The sequence below is a fragment of the Sander lucioperca genome, chromosome 14 (genome assembly GCF_008315115.2).
Source record: "Sander lucioperca isolate FBNREF2018 chromosome 14, SLUC_FBN_1.2, whole genome shotgun sequence".
NCBI lineage: Eukaryota > Metazoa > Chordata > Actinopteri > Perciformes > Percidae > Sander > Sander lucioperca.
Genome location: NC_050186.1, coordinates 5,529,302 through 5,549,873, shown reverse-complemented (window position 1 = coordinate 5,549,873; position 20,572 = coordinate 5,529,302). Strand labels below are relative to the sequence as shown.

Genomic DNA, 20,572 nt, shown 5'->3' with positions numbered 1-20,572 from the left:
TTGTTTTGGTGCTAATTTATGACAGCCATATTGGAGGTGATTGGGTCCTTGCAAGGTAATGGCTTGTGGAGGTTCCAGGGCCTTTTATCTTTCTTTGGCCCAGTTAATATATGCAACCAATTTGCTATTTTCAATCCCCAGTACGTGTTTTCTTTATTTGTGTTGAATATCAAATTACACAAACATTATTCCAATCTTCTGCTTCATATATTGAAAGGCCCTGCTGTTTTGTTATTCAAAAAATACCACCAATTCAACTGATGATGGTAATCAATAATGCATACTAACAGATAGAAGGAATTAGGATATTAACAGAAAATAAAAATGTCACTTCTTTTTCCCTGCCAGCTGAAACATACAGTATAATAAGATTTATTAAGCTGTTAGACCATTTAACTGCCACATGCTAATTCCCTCTTCCATTTAATTCTCACCCCCAAAATAAGCTATTTTTACTTATAGATCCCAGTAGAGGCAGAAAGTAAGGATCCAGCCAAAACCAATATTATTGGGTTTCCAAGCTTTGGCCCGGAGAGAGGACAAACAAACAACGAACAAATTAATGTGGGAGAACAAAAGTGTATTTAAATCCCAATTATAGTAAAGCTAGAAGCAGATTGAACTAAAACGTTTTTTTTTTTTTTTTTTTTTTTATAAAAAAAAAAAGCCTAAGTTCCAATGAATAACAAAATCGGTACATTTAAAAGTGGGTTCACATTAACGGCTTTCACATATGCATAATATGTCTTTGGCCTAGCTGATAATTTATAATAAAAATAGGTTGATTACATCATGTTTTGAATACATAAGTGTGTGCCAGGTTATGTAATTTCTGTTCTGTGACAGGGAAGACAGGGCCAGGATCAATGAATTCCTCTTGCATGAATACAAATAGTCTCTGCTGATAACATATCCTGATACCATACCATCTTGTACTGTATTTAGCTTCCAATAAAGCTGTGCATACAGTAGGCACTCTAGTGCTAAACATGCCAAAATGTAAAACTGAAACCTCCACAGTCTTATTAAGTTTAAGGAATGCAAAGTTTCATGTTTGATAGATCAAAGCTGTGCTAAGACATGCATGAAATCTAATGTGAAAAAATAGTTCCAGTGCCATCTCTAATTCTGATGATTGTCGGGGGGGAAAAGGCAAAAAAAAAGAATGGGGATAAAGCACAAGGTGTTGGTTAATTTGACAAACATTTTACAAAGCAAAACTGTGGGAGAGAAGAGGACTGAGTTTAGGCTTTGATAGGTAGCTCCTTTGATGTTGGACTCTACTACAGCATTCTAATCTAAATCTAAGTGAAAGCAGAGGGAATATCCAGGGAGTGTCATATCCACATTGTGTTATCTGTGGCTCACAGCCCCACCAGCTCACAAAGAGCGGACCACAGGGGTGAGAAGAAGAGGGAAAAAACATTTTCTTTTGAAAATTATGTTATGTTGGAGGGACAGTCTAAAGTGTCTCCAAGAGCAATTTGACCACAAAACTAAATTCACTAACTTGTTAATTTAAACCAGCATGCTGTCTCAGACCATTCTAAAACCAATCCCACTAAAGAGAATCACTCAAAAAGCAGTAAAATTGTTTGGTTACAGGTTTGAAATTATTTTTTTCAGGTACATATTTCCTAACAAAGTTTTGCTGTAACACTTGTGCCTCAAGGTAGATAAAGTGTTGAGGTTTTGAGTGAAAAAAAAGAGGGAAAGAAAAAGGCATGATTAAAAGTTTAATTAGTAGAATGAAATGGAGTGGGTTTTGTATTACTGCATCCTTGTTGTAACTCACATGGCGCTGCATACTAATACGATCCCCTTATTTAATTCATAAGCAATTAAAATAGCTAGTCTCGATTAAGGTTTTTTAATACGTTTATTCATTTCCAAAAGGTGGCATTATACTTTAAGGATTTTTTCAACATTTGGTCAAAATAATAAGAAACTACATTAGTGTCTAAAATTTTGACCATCTGTCTGTACAGTGAAGGCTGTGTGAATTCGGTCCAGTGAAGAGTAGATTAAAAAAAAAAAGGAAAAGAAAAAGACAAACGGGTTGAATAAGGGAAAGATAAAGCAACGTGGTATATACATTTTCTTTTTTTTCTTCTTTTTTTTAAGACATTTTTTTGGGCTTTTTAGGCCTTTATTTATATAGGACAGCTGAAGACATGAAAGGGGAGAGAGGGGGAAGAACATGCAACAAACGGCTGCATTGCGGAGTCAAACCTGCGGCCGCTGCATCGTGAGGTAAACCTCTATATATGGGCGCCTGCTCTATCAGGTGAGCTACCCAGGTGCCCATGGTATATACGTTTTCAAAAGAAACACAAATTGGGATAGGATAACTAATGAAAAAGCCAACAAAATGTACAGGACATGGCTCATCTTGGTACATCAGATAAGGCTCCAGTAGGGTGGGAGATCTCTCTCTCTCTCTCTCTCTCTCTCTCTCACTCACACACACACACACACACACACACACACACACACACACAATCAGGACACAAATTTAAGTAAGTCAGTCTATCCGTCAGTTTTTGTTGTGTTTGTTTGTTGTTGTTTCTTTTTACTTCTGTGACTATGAGTGTTCTACAGCAGGGATCTTCAAAAATGTTTAGGCCAAGGACCCCTAAGCTGAAAGAGAGATGAGCATGGACCCCCTACTACATGTATTGTATTGAGTTTCATATTAAACTAGGCCTAACAATGTGTAGTGCAGGGGTCATCAACTACATTTTTCCAAGGGCCAGAATTTTTCTAAGCAGACACTCCGGGGGCCGGACTTTCAAAAACAGAAATTAAAATGTATTTATACCTAATTCTTGTTCGATATTTCACTTTCTTACTGAATTAATGCTATATTTTGTACATGTATTAGTGTGAGCAAACTCCTAAAAAACATAGAAACTCCATAATGAGAACTGGCTCTTTAACTAGAAAAAGATCTCAGTTCACTGAGGAGTGATGGTTAAAGTCTGTGATTATGGAAACATGGTTGTTGTAGTATGCAGTGTCCTGATTGGTGGAAAATGCTTGCAGAAAGAAAGGCCTGTTGTCAGGTAAAAATGTCACTGTCAAAGAGGCTGAAGCAAAAAGTTGACGTGGAAAACCTAAGCTTTGATAATGAATGGACTGATAAGCAGGCTATGCATTCATCATGTATGCCTCATTTGCAATGAAACAATGCTGTTCCAAAATAATACAACCAGCATCATCATCAAGAATGAAGAACGAGAACATAACGGGTGCGTCATTCACGTGCAGGGGTTGCGGTAGCCACATGCATCTATTTTGGTCTTATAATACATCCATAGATTTACTGCTCCAGTGGAGAGGATGGTTAGTTTAGCCAGCAGTTAAGTAAGTAAGTAAAAAATGAGCTTTTTGCAGAGTAGAGCTGTGTTTGCGTCAGGGCTGAACTGGGACAAAAAAATCGGCCCTGGCATTTTTGGCCCAGGCGGCCCACACCCACCGTGATTGGTCAGACACATTCCCTGCAGACAGTCCTCTTAAAATATGCGTGCATTCTATGATATGAGTTACCTAGTGTTCTGCGTCCATGTGATAGTTTTGGATCCTTCAAGAGGGGTCTCAAGACTTATCTGTTGATCTTACACTTAAATAATTAATTCATTCTTATGATTTGTATATTTATGGTATTTGTTTATTTTTTTATTATTATTGATATTTGATATTGCATTGCCATTATTATTATTACTATTTTGCTTAATATTGGCTTAGCAACTTTTAAAAACTGTTTACTGTTAATTTTAACTATTGTAAGATTCATATTTTGTCGCTTTGGACAAAAGTGTCTGCTAAATACAATAACCATAACCATAACCCTTTCCAAAAGCTACAATAAAGCTGAGAGTGGTATATGCCCTGGAAAAGAGCACCAAATCAAGAGAAGCTAATTAAGCAATTCAAGGAACACTGATGCTTGTATCAACACTGATTTTATTGATCACACAGACTTTTCAGCTACCCAACAGGCCAACCGCTAGCATTTTCAATGTAAGCTTAAGCAGTTAGGTTACCTGACAGCCACTAACTTTAATGTTACAGCCAAACTGCTTGTTGTCGTTATGACGTGAGGCGCACATAACGCACACACACACACACACACACACACACACACACACACACACACACACACACACACACACACAGCCTCCCTCCCTTCCTGAGAGTCCCTGTTAATGTGCCTACTCCTTACCACGTCGTCAACTACTCTCTCTTCCATCTTTTCCTCACTCGCTCCTATGGCCCTGTCGTGGTCACTCTCCTCCTCCTCGGCTTCTTCCCTGTCATGATGTTGTTTCTGCTTCTCTGTATAGCCAGCCACCTCTTCTCCTTCCTCTACTTCAGGTAATGCTGATGTTGAAGAAGCTACTACAGCCCCAAACATGTCAGAAATGTTGGCACATTTTGAGGCATCCGCCTGTAGATTCTTAATCTTTTTCTCCCGCCTGTAGATTCTTAATCTTTTTCTCCCGTAATTTCTATGCACCTCCCTTGCGTTTTGGTGGTCGTTTGTCCATTTTAAAGTGGATGCTAAACTTCCAGCATAAGCATAACTATTACAGCTCGTGACTTAGGGCCGGAAGTGGGGAAGGTGGTTCCTGGATTTGATTGGGTCAGGCCAGTGCCAATAAAGACAATTAACCAATGGGACGCTGTCAGTTCTTTATGTGCCGGCGCGGCCAAAAAAGAAAGAAAGAAAAAAAAAGGCCTATAAATTATATCGGCGATTCGGCCCAAAAGTGCGTCGGCCCACCGGGAAAATGCCCGGTATGCCAGATGGCCAGTCCAGCCCTGGTTCGCGTAAAACAGCGCGGTGGACACGAGTGGACTGAGCAGACAGAGCAGATTGAAATATCACTATGTTTATGCCTGGTAAGTGGGTATTGATAAGTATTGACTTTTTACTCACGAAGGTTTTATTGTAGCCTAACGAGCCTAGCATTAGTTCATCTGTGCCAGCGGCCGTTGGTAATCCTCTCTGTATCGTTCCCAGTAATGCGTGTTGTGTACGCACACCTCTCGGCTCAGCTGTGTGTGTGGAGTGCGGGCATCGCTGTACAGAATCCCGGCATGTGAACAGAGATGCAAATACAGGGGGCTGGGTTTGTGCCCTACCTGTGTAATGTTACCTAATGTGAATGCTTGAAATGCTAAATACCAGAAGCATTTTTTCCTCTTCACATTTTCTAAATACATGATTATTCTGCGGGCTGGACTGAAAGCTTTGGTGGGCCGGATGTGGCCCGCGGGTAGCCAGTTGACGATGGCTGGTGTAGTGTAACCTTTTATGGCGCCCTACAATACTAAGCTACTATTTACATATTTATATATCATCATGTTTTAATGTCAAACATACATGTGGAAGGCACAGTAAATCCTTAAGCTTAACTGTATATGTGGATGGCTACCATTTTTAAATCAAAGCTAAAGACCTATCTTTTTGATGTTGCCTTTCTTTAAATAACTGTTAATTTGTTATACTGAAGTTGCATTGATGACACTGTATGACATTCTATAACTGCTCTTTAATGTTTAATTTCTTATACTGCACTGTAACTTTTATTCACGTATTTTATCTCAGTTCTTTTAATTTCTTATACTGCTGTCAATTTTATTCTTGTCTTTTATCTAGTGGTATTTTTGAACAGATAACGGACATATTTCTGAGAATTTCTCCAACGCGGGTGTGACATAGATAAGGACCTGTGGTCGGAGAAATGGTTTTTTTTTTTTTTAATCATTTTTACTTGCACTTTGATGTTTTAATTTGCTTTGTTTTTTTTTAATCGTTTTCTAACTGCTCTTTAATGTTTTATGTAAAGCACTTTGAATTGCCCTGTTGCTGAAATGTGCTATACAAATAAAGCTGCCTTGCCTTGCCTACCATAGTGGCTACCTTACCTATAGGCCAGTAAGCGTATCATCAATGCTGTTGAGGTTGTTGCTGTTTTTTTACGAATAGGCCGATTTATCGTTTGGATGTTGGATTCATGTTAATGTATGTATATTTTCTGCCTATTTTTTTTTTTTTTTTTTGGGGGGGGGGACTTTCCAAAATGTATTAAACAATAATTTGGCGGCACCCCTGCAATGACTCTGAGGATCCCCTAGGGGTTGCGGACCCCCTGTTGAAGATCACTGTTCAACAGTATTGTAATACTACATTTTTGTTTTTGTTTGTCCATCACTTTAAATTCAAAACTGCTCCATCAAAAAAAAAAATCTGCTCAAAGATTAAAAGTCAACCTCTTGTCTAACTCTATAAATCAGCCTTCCATAATAACATATTGAGGCTGGTCAACAACATTGTCTCTGACCCCACCCATGTCCTGAACAGTGATATAGTTATATTTAATGTACAGTATGTATCCCTGTTTCTTGTCTTAATGTTTTGTCTTTGTTGATGTTGCAAAATGAGTTGCTGTGATGCAACTCCTTTCTGACAATAAAGTATCATCATCATCATCATCCCTACCATCATCAACAGAGCAAAGAGGACAGCAGAGATATGTAGTGTGAAGCACAGGTGAAATCAGTGAGCTCACAGGGTAATCAAACATAGAAATAGAGTTCATAATGAGATTATTAATTCAAGAAAGGCTTCTAACCTCATAATCTTCACATTGTAAAAAGAAGCAAATACAAAATAAAAAAATAACAAGAAGAATAAAAAATGAAATGACTGCATCTGCATATTTTTGCTATTAGATAGTGCTGCCAGTGATCCCTGATCTTCATTGGCCAGATGTGACTCCCCCCCACAGTTTAAATGCCAAAAGTTAGCATTTTAGCCAATTGTCTGGTAAAAGGTCAATAGGCATTTGAAAATGAGACACATGGTGGGTGTTCATTAGAAGTGCTGAGAGTTGCTAGCACTTCTAGTAGCAGACCTGGGCCCAGCCAATGCCTTCCTCCTCAATGGATAATTTGTAAAGTCCATTTATGGCGTGTTGTCGAAGACGAGGACAGTGCTGTCAAAGCTGTTATTTTTTGGCCATTGACTGTAAAGACAAGCCTCGAGATACAGTAAATCTGTCAGGGAATCTAACTGTTTTGTATGAATAAAAGGCAATAAAGCTGCGTTTGGAACAAATATGAGGTTCACAAGTTGTTCCAAATGGCTCAACCATTAACTTGCACATTTTCTACATATCCAATTTTTGTGAGTGCACTCAGATAAAGTAAAAAAAATGAAAAAAACACATTTAAACACATGCTGCTGAGATGGTGTTTTTTTACCTTTCTTCGGTGGAGTGTATCTATTTTTCTAATCATAGTAATCACAATTAACACAGTTATAACTACAAATACCCTTGCAATTAGAAAGAAGACGGTAGCAACCACCTGAACAATGAACTAAAGCAGACCCAGACATTGCCGCAACCACAAAATGTCGTGCTAGTGTCCACAAAAAACACCATAGAAACTATCTAACAACTATCTGGAGATGTCCCAAACACCACATCAAACACCCTAGCAACCATCAAGCCATGCCCAACCAAACATTCACACAACTATAGCAACCACCTACCAAATCCACCTACCACCTACCAACCTTGCCTGAAGAGCAAGAACATATCTGTCAACACCCTAGCAGCCACTTACCACCCACCTAGCAATGCCCTACCAACCAAACATTTAGTCATGCATGGCATAAAGATTGATGCTAAGATATTTTGCATATACAGCAACAATTAAAAATTAAAGCTGCAAGCAGCGTTTGGACGGGCCCTCGCGCCTCTGCGTGCGTCGGGGTTACTGGCAGACGCTGCTTCTTGCGACCGTGCATTTGCGCGGCACTCAGACACTGCAAATCGTCACCAATGAAAAGGGAACTCCCTGCTGAGTTCAATGATACCTCACACAAGGGTCTACCTTATACGGTTAAGATGTTATGAAAGGGGGCATGGCTTAAGCATAGGGGGCGGGCCAAACCATCACCAATGAAGAAGGAACTCTATGCTGAGTTCAATGACACCTCACACAAGACTCTACCTTAAACGGTTCAAATGTTATGAAAGGGGGCATGGCCTGAGTAAGTCGGTGTGGTTAAAGTATAGGGGGCGGCTCAGTATCACATGTAGACAAGTTTCATGTAAATTGGATGATGTTTGTCATATAAGGCTGATTTCCTGTTGCCAGCGGGGGGCGCTATGACCAAAAGTCAATATTGGCCTGTAAATGTCCTCAGGCCTGGACTCTTTTTCAATTTCAAGCAGATATGACAATGTACACTGTAGTTACAGCCACTTTCTCGTTCATCGCTGAACACTCAAAATGGCCGCCACGCCACGCCCACACCGTTTGACGAAAAGTTTTTCTTTTAATAACTTTTCATCTTTAAGGTGTTGAGATGGTACCGACCAAATTTGAAGTCCATCGGATGAAATCTCTAGGAGGAGTTTGTTAAAGTACGACATGTGGAAATGGCCCAAATCACACTAATTTCAAACTTTCAATTCAAAATGGCGGACTTCCTGTTGGGTTTAGGGTATGGCTCCAAGGACGTTTTGTGTACGTCTTGACATGCTACATATGTGTACCAAGTTTCGTTAGTCTACGTTAAACGTACTGCAGGGGCTCAAATTTTTTAACTTTGTAGGGGGCGCTAGTGAGCCATTTTTGTGCGCATATTCCCAAAACCCTTAACACACGTACATTTTCATCAGACTTGATGTGACTGCCAATTTTGGTGAGGTTTTGATTATGTTGAGCCCCTTAAAAAGGCAATTCATTTGCCGGATGAAGAAATAATAATTCCTTCAGTTTCAATAGGGCCTTTGCCACTGTCAGCGCTCGGGCCCTAATGACTCCAGGAAATGTATCCTTTTCTAGTTAATGAAAAAAAGCTATTACGTTATTCATTTATTTTGTTAAAAATAATTAAAGGCTTCACTCCTTTATAAAATAATTTGTTAATCAACACGTGCAACATCACACATACCAATGTCTGGGAGCTTTCAACTGCATGTCGTTTTGAAATTCCAAATGTTGTTAGATGTTGGTAGTACTGATAAACATATCAAAGTAAAGACCATCCCTGTGTGTCTCTGCAGTCTCTGTCATCTGCTTGCGTTTGTTGACGCAGAGGAAAATAGCCCTATGGACATAGCTATAATATATTAATATAAATATATTTCAAAAAGACAGAAACCTAGAGATCTAGAATAATACATGATATATTGCACTTCCCAGAAAAAAAAACACTATTTTGAAGTTGACTGAATTTCCTAGGAACAGTAGAGAAAATCAGCATCAATCCTAAAAACATTGGATTTGATGCAGATCAGTCTATGGCCCAAATGAATGAAAACGGTTAACCTATGCCAATTTTATTATTTATTATTATTATTATTATTATTACTTTATAAATGCAGATGGCTGGCTTGATCTGAGAGAAATATATGGTTCACCGAGGGATAAAATAAGACTAAGTGTTACACTTACACTAGTGTTCATGACAGAAGGAAAACTTTAGGGTGAATTAAATTATTGGATCTCATTTTAAATATATTTGAGCAGCGTAAACCTTAAAAGCTCTCCATTGACTACACGCCTCTCCATGGGCTGTGTGAAGTGCTAACGCTTTGAAGAGCACTATGAAGAGTACTGTGATTGTTGAAGAAGTTACGCCATCAGTTACCTTTTTAATTTAAGGCAGAAACAATAATTGTTTTGAAAAGAACATATTTTCAGAAAAACTCTCAACACCTCCACCCTCACCCTTTGCCTACACACAAAATGAATAAACACACCAATATAATTTGGCCTAATACAAAACTCTAAGCCAGAAACCAATCGGAAAAGCTTTTCCATTCTATTTGGGTTATTATTATCAAGCCAAAAGAAAGAATCTTTCCCAGGCCTGTCATCTATCAATTGGGTGACAAAACAGTCTTCAAAGCACAAGGCTAATACGTTTGGTGCATGATGATAAAGCTTTTCCCAAAACCTATAGAGTCCTTTGAGTAAGTGGCAGCGGAAGACTTAAAAGTGTTTCTTTGACAAACCACTTAGTTCTCTGATTTTAGGACGAGTAATGATCCCTTCAGAGAGAGGAAATAGAGGGGGGGTAGTGTGGGTTGGATGGAAAATAAGCCTCTGTGATTCTCAAACTGGTTTAATAACCTGCGTAAACTCGAATAAATCAAAGAAACAATCACTCTATTCAAACACTTGACCTCAGTTACACAGTCTTTCATCGTTCTTTTTCCACAGAGTGGAATACCTTTTCTCATGCTAATTATTAGTTGTGTCGATGTTTAAGACTATTTTTGCTTAAAAGAACATAACCACTAATTGGTAAAAGTTGCTATTTGCATCGACTGACGTATGATCCGTGAGTGAAACGCTAGTAGATTCATTTCAAAAGTTACTCATTTATGCATTGAATACATTCTAATGGAATCACAGTTTGACTCCAATATTTTATAGCAATACATTTGCAAGCTGATCTAATTGTCTAATTATACATTGTACCTGCGGTAATGTGGTAGTTCCCACGCTCATGTCAGAATAGTTTACACAGTTAGTGCAACTGTTTTGAATTTAAGCCTGTCTTTGAACAAAGTTTTAAGAGAGACTTAAGAACACAATCACGTTAGCAAATATCTATAACCACAGAGAATCATATCGCAATCCCCAGAGATTGGGAAGCAAATCCATCCCAGTCCCAATTAAAACATTTATTGACATTAAATTCTTGAGAAGGCACAAACCGTTTCCCTTGTCCAAATAAGAGCAGTTTATGTATGACTATAGATCTCGTTTCCTTTAGAGGCTAAAATGGAGTTTGACCCTGCTGCCCTGTTATGTCCAACATCACTGGGCAGCATGTGGAAAATATTGATATGCTGGGATTGTTTACCTTGCAGATGAAGCTTGCTCTCGGGGCTCTGCAGAAGGATTGAGCTAACTGAGTCCAGATTGTCATAGCTACTGCATCCCAATGGCCCCGTCCGTGTCTCTGTCACCTGCAATAGAATTAAGACTAAAATGAAATTGATGAACATTTGAGTAGCGAACAAATGCAGTTGTGGCATGTGTATAAATATGTGTGTGTGTGTGTGTGTGTGTGTGTGTGTGTGTGTGTAAACATTTGCAAGTATTCCTCTCAGTACTCAACACTACACTTTATTAAGACAACATATGCAAAGTTAGGAAAGGCCCACCAGCTATTAACAATGTCAGGTAATAGTAAGATGTTAACATCTGTTAATTACAGCTGTCAGTGGATAATGCAACAGTATTATTACAGACTTTCATGTGTGCTAATTCATGTGTGCACACTAGACACAGGACATAGGAAGATGACAGAATGTATTGCCACAGGTTATCACACAAGAAACATGCTTCACAATCTTAGCATTTTTTCCCCACCAGCCATAATGTGACAACTAATTGACTCAATGCTCAAAAGGAGGCGCAATTGCACTTTTTAAACAACACCTTTACATGATGCATATTTAATGTAGTAGCTGGTGACATGTCCAACTTGTTGCAAGGATAGGATTATTTTAGAGTTACTTTAAAAAAAAAGTGTTCTTTGAAGGGTTTCTATTGTTCTTGTGTAATATGGCCCTTACTCCGTTCTAAACAAAAGCACTGAGACTATTAGCGGTGGTTCTTGTTCCCCACCCCCAGACCACTGTCAAAAGAAATAATGATGCTATTCAGATGTGAAGAGGATGCTTTAAAATATACAGCTTCCACGTTTGAGACCTTGAAGAGGTTGCTGTTGAAAATAAAGCAAGGGGTCAACTCTCTCTTCTTTTCAGTTACCTTTGTTCATTAAGTTCTTCCAGTAGCTCCTAATAGTACTTCCACAAGGTTCCAAGAAGCCATAAGAGATAGCACTCAGCAAAGAAGATTAAGGGAGATTTTGTTGAGCACAAAAGTAAAAAACGCCAATGCCAAGTAGCAGACCTATAATTTAAACATGACAGAATATTAAGACAATAATCAAATACATGCATTAGTATTATTCGCCGGCTGTTTTTTTTAGAGAGAGGTTTGGGAAAATTTTCTTTCGTATTTTTATCCATCAGTACTTAGGCACTGTCGACACAGTTGTGGCTTTCTGTCGGCACAGTGGTGTTTTCTGCTTCACCAGTGGCTCATAATCGACATAATGTGTGACCAGTATGTGTCTGTCGCAGGTGGTGAAAGTCTTGGTAGTTCAACTAACTAACTGATTTTCTTGGCCACCTGGGGGCAGCGGAAACAAGCTGTGAACACAGCACTGACATATTATCATTAATATGTCAGTATATCATAGCATTCAAATATAAGTCCAATATTAACTTAGAAGATAATTGTAGAAGTAAATCTGTACCACGTTAGAACCACATAATGTTCCTGAAGAATATGTTTTAAAAAAACATTTTAAGCTTTGTATAGAATTATTATACTAATACGATTAGAGGGATAGGATACAGTTGGAGGGTGTTCCAAGATGATCCACAGGATTGGGAGTGGGGCCAATTTGGACAAGGCCAATGAGTTTCCAATATGTTGGTTATTGTAACCCATTGTGCTCTTGGCATATCAGCTGTTAAACAACCCCTTTATACTAACACCAAAAATTGACCAGCTATACTTGTACTTGGAACTAATCACTGAAATGTGGTTAAAAGTGAATTGGTGTATTGAGAAAGGGCTTTTATATTGATGGGAATGACCAATGTTTGATAGATATCCACCACCTATGGCCTAAGTAACTTATGCATTCTACACCAGTGTATGTACAGTGTGTGTGTGTGTGTGTGTGTGTGTGTGTGTGTGTGTGTGTGTGAATGACAGTGTGATACCATTTTCCCTGTCTTTAATGTTGATGCTGCACCAGATGGTGGGCTGACAAGCAAGAAATTAGACAGATGTATATCTTACCGTTGGCATCAGGCTATTGGGGATGCAAAATCATGGGGAGACAGATAGGGACAGACTCTGGAGAACTATATATCTAAGTATGCAATATTTTGCTTTTAATATGTTTTGCTAATTTTCATCATCCTAGGACACATGCCAGTATGTATGTGTATGTATGTACTGCATGATTTCATCATTATAAATCTTTTCATCTCTGGGTGGTAAATTGGCACTATCAGTATAGACAGTGTGTTACTGTTGCATTGTAGTTGCATTTTTTATGTCCATTTGTTGAAAACAAATGAAGTTTAATGACTAGTAATTAATATCAATATGGAGTGACAGAGAAACATTGGTTATAGAAATATTTCACAATAATATTGTGATGTTATGAACTATAAAAAATACTATTTGTTAAGGTCAGTGTAATGTCTTTTTGCAACCAGTACTCTTGAATAATGTTGCCCCTGTGCAATTTGCACTGAACTAATAAAAACCCTCATGTTTACATCCTGAAAGAATAATGCAAACCAAATAGCACAGAACAGGATATTAAGGCAAATAAGTTATAATGTTTAGTGCATAATGCATTTTTCAATCGGTTCTGCAAACATGTCGTGCTCCCTATGTGAGACGTTAATACAATAACCTAAAGTCACATTTAAAGATGTTTACTTTAGTTTTAGATTATATTTTTGTAAAAGATTTTACCCTCTGTGTAAGGTGGGGTCTGGTACGGTAAATCTGTTTGGATTTATCTGAAGGCTGCTTGGGTGTAAAGAAAACGTGAAATCACATTATGTTTAGCTGTGTTTTAAAATATCAGTAACTTATATGAATGGTACACAAACAACACACGCCACTCCAATGTATTTTAGTCCACTTTGGTTCGCACAAATTAACTAATTTCACCTGGTTGTAAAAATTGAAAACCAATCTTGTGTTGCTAATAAACTAAATGTGTTTGTAATGTTTACTACAGAGGCCTATGTCAGTTCAATTTTACTCGAAACACAATTTAACATGTATCTACACATATCCAATTGTGTTTGACTGTTAAAACTGTTTGTGAGACATGAATGACCATGAGTTTTTTTTTTTTTATCTAACTGGTTCACAATTTCCAATCGTGTTCCCTTCTTTATTTCCTTCCAGCCAAGCAATGGACTTTGAAATGCACTTCATGGCCTTGCATAAAGTTCATGTGCAGATTGATTACAGAGCTAAACTTGCCTATCACACTCTACCATCTTGATGGCTGCTGACGGTGCTCTTTTTCCTTCCTTTTTGTTGTGCCTGTCGCTGAATAAATTACTTCCTTACAAAGGTTGTGTTGCATGATCCATGGTGACTGAGCAAAGTGAATATCTGTCCTCTGTCGTCAACGGACATCTTCCCAGGTGGCACAAGCTAGCTCAGGCACATTTACATTAATAGTTACACACAAATCACACACTCCAATGGATGTGCATAAACATGAGCACAGCTTGCTACAGTCAGTTTACCATACAGTAATTTTTCTTCAAGAATTATTATTCCAAGTTTGGAGCAGATGTACCCAGCTTTATGGATTAGAGACTGACCCTTGTAATCTGAATGACTTTAGGAGGACAGTATGCAGCACTTGTTTGGCTCTCTCTTTTCATTCTCTCCAGCACACACCATAAGAGTGCTGTGCACCAGATTATGAAAATGGAGTATAACGCAATAAAAATACAAGGAGCAATCAAAAGGACTGAAGTGGGCCGAGGGGGACTTAGAGGATTTGGATTATTAAGCAGAACACAACAGTGGAATCCCACCGGGCCAGGACTGTATCACAGCCCACAGTCAGAAACCACCGTTCTGGAACATCCTCTGTAATTGTCATCTGTCATCAAGAAAATCATCTAAGCAAGTAAATAAGAGATGATGCACATGAGATCCTAAGTTTCTTCTGTTTCTATATTTTCTGTTGGCAAACCAAATGTTCATGTACTATTCCCCAAGCCCCAAATGTTGGAAAAGTTTATCCTGTGTGAGCAAACTTCTTTGTTTTTTAAAATGCAAAAATCATCCTGGTGAGATACATGCAATGCAGCTGCAGTACTGTATATCAGGAGTGTGTAGGTTGAATATGTGGGTGCTGGACATGTGTGTGTCTGTTACTTTGCCTCTTTCTTTTCATATTGAAATGAATCCAATATGAGCTTGTCTCTGTCAGTTACATGCATCATCAGTTGCTATGTATGCAAGCTAAGTATTTTGACCTCAAGTATATTATACATGTTACTCAATGCTTATTTATCAGTTTACTGGCTTAGTTGATCCACTCTAAGTAGGCACCTGTAGCAAACAACATACTGCATGTACTATATACTTTATTTACCTTACAACTGATGCCAGGACTGTGTTTTTATGCACACAGGCCTATTCACTTGAGTTGACATTTATGATGCACCTGTATTTAGTTAAGCACCAATTAAAAATCTAACTAGAACGGCAAGTAGTTATGACGGGGTCCAAGCCTCCCGGCGCCAGTCGCCCCCGACCTGGGGAGCGCGCGAAAGCGGGACCCAAAGCGGGACCCAAAGCGGGACCCAAAGCGGGACCAAAAGCGGGACCCAAAGCGGGACCCAAAGCGGGACGGTGGGGAGGCAAATGTCAGGAAATGTCGAGGGCATGAGCCACAAGATCTGCGTTACGTTGCTGTTGCAAATATCCCATTAACATTGATTGAGTAAAAGGGCCAAAACTGGTCTACGTTGACTATAGAGCCCTCTAATGGCCGATCTGCGCTAAATTTGGTAAAGAGCCTCAGAGCGGCATGCCAAACGAGCATCACAAGTTTCGTGTTTATAGCAATTACTACGGCAAAGAAATTGCAATCGAAATTGTCCCATTTGCATGCAGTGAGTTATCTGCCAAAACGTATAAACATTGATTATAGCGCCATCTACTGGCTGATTTTCGCCAAATTTGGTACAGATCATCGAAGTGGGACGTTGAATAATCTGTTTTGTGATTATAGCATTTACTGCGGCAGAGATATTGCCATTGCAAATTTCCCATTTAAATACATTATTTGCCAAAACGCGTCTATGTTCATTATAGCACCCCCTAATGGCCGATCCTCACCAAGTTTGGTACAGAGGCTCAAGGTGGGATGTCGAACAATAATACCAAGTTTTGCTCTGATAACTATTAATTTGGCCGAGATATGCTTAAGTTTGTGTTTTGTGGCTAGCTACGAAAATTAGTTTGGTTGTAAATTATGCATAGTTTAACGTAGCAAAATTCTTTTGATAACTTTTGGTCAGGTTCATCTGGAGATGCTACGCACCAGGTTTCGTGCAGATCGGTCGCAGGCCTAGGAGGAGTTTGAAAAAGTTGGTTTTGCGCATTACGCAATATTGCGAAAAGACTTCTTAGCGGAAATGGGCGTGGCCTATATCCTCAGATTCAGCTCGATTCAAGGAACACGTGGATGTAAGGGATTCTAATGTGCGATGTGTAATGTGGGAGTTATAGGCAAAAAGACATTTGACATCATTATATCGCATATATATCATATAGTATTTGGTAGGTGAGGTCCATGAACCATTCTACATCTACAATGTAAATTTGAAGTTGCTCACATTAGTGTAAGTGGTGAATCCAAACCTGGGTCCCATAGGCCACACCCACTTTGACAAATCAGTACCCCACTGTAGGCGTGGCCTCAGAAGTGGCCCTAGATGATACCCTCAAAATTTCGTAAAAATCGGATGAGCCTTTAATGAGATATAAACTTTTGGGACTTGTAGCGCCCCCTAGTGGCCAATTTTCGTAAAAATCTTTTGATAACTTTTTGTCAGGTCGGTCTGGAGATGCTATGTACCAAGTTTTGTGCAGATCGGTCGCACGGTCTAGGAGGAGTTAGAAAAAGTAGGTTTACGATAAATCGCGATTTTTCGCACATAAAAGTCTAGGCAGAAATGGGCGTGGACTATATCAGGAGATTCAGCTGAATTCAGGGAATGCGTGGATATGTGTATTTTCAATGTGCGATGTACGGTTTGGGAGTTATAAGGCCAAAAATGCATGCTATTATTACACCAAGCGAAGCAAATATTCTTACAGACAGTAATTGCAAAACAGACTTACATTATCTTTGAGCGCTGTGAATTATCAGGGATAATTGAAGGCCTCTCAGAACATCAATTTTAAAATAAATGTCGTAGGACTTCCTTGTGCCAAATTCGAGTGATTGAGAATTAATTTTAAGATCCACCAGACCAGCAGGCGCCCATGGATTGTTGTCGGCCGCGGCAGGCGGGGAAGGCGAGGAGGAAGTAGAAGGATGCCGGTCGGCCTGCTAGCCTGGCTAAGGCAACTAATACACAGTTCGCCACTGTCGAGACTCCTATATTCACCAATGCCAGATGGCTCGCTCACAAAATGGATATATATGCTACAAATACACAGGGAACTGCTGCTTGATGATTATTACCGAAGCCTGGTTGAACACACTCACTCATCCAAGACGGCAGCTAGCAGCTAACAGGGTAGGTGAATTTAAACAATGTCTGAGTTGAAAACGCATCTTGTTGTCATGTAAGGGCCCTGTTCATGTTGCACAGACATTTTAATTGCATTTTGTGTCTGTTAAGAGGCACAAAGGCACTCTTTATGTTATGCCCCCAAAACTGCTGTTTTAGCTAACTGGGAGCTCTCGGCATTAGCTGCAGCAGCTCCGTGTTGCTACCACCGATTAGACCGATTAACGTAAAAATTGCCCGGAGTTCTCCTTTAATAAGTATTAGCTTTACATTAGCATTGTAGCATTGAGAGAATGGAAGAGGAGGATAAATCGTATGCATTAGATATCACCCTTGGATGTGTATCGACTGTCTCAGTTGTGCAATAAAACCACTTTCCTTCAAGTTCATTAAAATTATCACAGCATATGGAGCTCTTATTATTTCTCCAATTCCTGTAACTTGTCAAGGGAACAGTGTGTACTCACTTCTGTTTTTCAAACCATACTGAGAGGAGTATATTTCTTAGACAGCAAAGCTCACATTGTACCGTGTCTCCAAGTTGCATTCCAACTTGAAAGACCAAGAAGAATAAAAAGGTGGTTTGAAGCTATGCAAGATAAGGAAAACAAGGGATGAAGGCAATGAGATGGGTGAGTGGGACAGGGAAGAATACTGTAAGGTTGAACTTTCTTCATTACACATTGCCTCTGCTGAGCCTTCCTAATATGCCCATCACCTGCTACTCTCTTAATGACTTGCTATTTCTGGATACATAGAAATGAAGAGACTTGCTCCTCAGTAATTCTCAAAGCCTGATAGTGGAAGATCTCTGAGGACATTTTTGTTCATCATCATATTACATGTGGCTACAGTGTTACTGTAAGTCACATTAATGGGACGATGCAACCATATTTGAGGAACACATGTAATAGCACATTTCTCTTATATATCTATTGAATTCCTTGTGTGAATATTTAAATGAGCATTCTTTCGAAAACACTTCATGTGTCTGTAAAAGCCATTTTTAATGTGACTCATTTGTTTTAAATGATACTGAGAAAATGATCAACTTTGGGGCATTTCTAATTATAACTATGGCACGCTCAAGTGCACAACTCAAGCAACAGTGCATAGAAAATCTATCATGCTTGCTTGTGGCGAATGCAAATTAGATGTAAACTGCTCCAAACTTAGCTAGCGCAGTCGACACAAATCTAGGTCATATTGTATACACGTTAAATTTCCCTTTCCCATTTCACATGAGACTTACATGACTGGACTGTTAGAAATAGGATAGTATGGATGTAGCTGGTACACCACCACCCACAGCACTGCAGCATCATCAGGACATATACATATTGAGCGCTGGTGTAAATCAGAGTAACTGTATGGATAGGTGACCTTGTGAGGGATGCAGTAAGCACACTCCCCAGTAGGAATGCATAGTTGCACACTTCATGCATGAATGAATGTACAGTACGCACGCCACATGCACACTCGTATGCAGTCGTGATAGCATGCAAGCACGTATATACACAGCGTTGATTCCTAATCGTACTTGTTCCTGAATGATCACACTTTCCCACAGGATGGCACTTGCTCGTAAAACTGACATTTTCTTTTCATTAAAACACTCCATTGGGTATCTTATTTTCATTCCTAAATGACCCTCCCTCCCCACTGGAGTCCTAGCTTGCAGCAATCAGGTTCAGCCACACAAAGACAAACAACCACATGACATTTGTTTCTATCAGCAAGGTATGATGTTGTTCTCATTGGGAGGACACCTCTCTTGTATTGGCTCTATTTTTAAATTTTTTTAAGAACCCTTCTGACGTTTAATGTATGTGGAGAACAATGGCCCTATTATTACATTTATTTCTTATTAACACATTTTACATCATACAATGTTTTCGTGCTAAAGAATGACTAAATAAAGGTATAGTGGAAAATGGTACAGTAATGGGAAAGGCATCAGAGCTGTGCAGCCCAGTGGTTAAGTGTAACTGGGAAAGAAGTGACAATGATGACAAATACAGATTTTGGCACAAGAGGGAACTGAATTATGATTTATGAATCAATAAAAATGGATAACACCCCTACGTTGAATGGCTTCTGTGATTTTTTTCTATTTAATAAAAGAGCTGCAATACATTCATGGAGATAAATGATGTACATCAGGAATTCCACCCCCCCACCCCATGCTGTAAGATCGCATTACATCGTAACCCCAGGCCTGCTTGTTTAGTACTGTGGGTCTAATGTGTGTGTGTGTGTGTGTGTTTTATTTTTGTCTATCTGTGTGTATACATGTATTCTATAGCTTAGCTCATAATTCACACAAGAGAATGAAAACAGGCAAGGTTAGAGACCAAATTTGTTTTACATGTTTGTGTCATCCCTGATTGTGTTATTTACCTTTCAGTAACATGTACATTTGTTCTTTACAGTACCTTTGTTCTAACTTTTATGTGGTCTTCGTTACACAGCTGTGGTTTAGGTTCATGTTTAAGCCAATCTATTTCTGGATTGGTGGGTCTCAGGTAAATAACAAAGCTTCAAAGATTCTGCTGAAGGTGCCAGCAGCACAGTGGGGATATGTCTTGGTTTTGATTAACGTTCACATGTAGTAAATACCTCTTAAGCAGTGCAGAGGCTCAGGGAGACAGCACGAGGTATCAAAGATGAAAGGTTTGATAAATTCAGCCAGCCACTATGCACGTAGTCTATCAGACCACACATTGAGTGATAAGCAATTGGATATAGCCTGCACAAAGGACACGCACACATAGAAAAAGCTATGTCTTGCCATTTAGAGTATATCTCAGGTCTGACACTTCAGTTAGTACTGATTTTAATTACTAGTGTGAATTTTATTGAGCAATACAATCAGTTCTCCTTAGGGACCAATTTTACATGCAACCTTAATAGCACTCTATCAAAGTGTATTACAAACCATTACAGCTTGCACAGCATGTGCAACCTGTAGGAGTCCAATAACAATCTAACAATTGTTTGTATTTCTCACTGATAAAAAGACAACTGAGTTTATAATGAGAAAGCTTGGCATTACTGCCTGCACAGATGTCTGATGTCATCAAAGACTGATTGCTATATGTCCTGCTGGCTGCCCTGATGTTCACATACTGTTCTGCTGCCTCATTAGTAGT

General features: G+C 39.1%; 1 protein-coding gene across 1 annotated transcript in view; it reads right to left on the bottom strand.

Annotated features, from left to right (window-relative positions):
* The window catches only part of brinp1 (bone morphogenetic protein/retinoic acid inducible neural-specific 1), a 118,595-nt gene that overhangs the window by 25,208 nt on the left and 72,815 nt on the right, over positions 1–20,572 (bottom strand). The window contains exon 5 of the mRNA XM_031306573.2: positions 10,901–11,006. Within this exon, the coding sequence (XP_031162433.1) occupies positions 10,901–11,006 (106 nt within the window). The remainder of the gene's footprint in view (positions 1–10,900; positions 11,007–20,572) is intronic.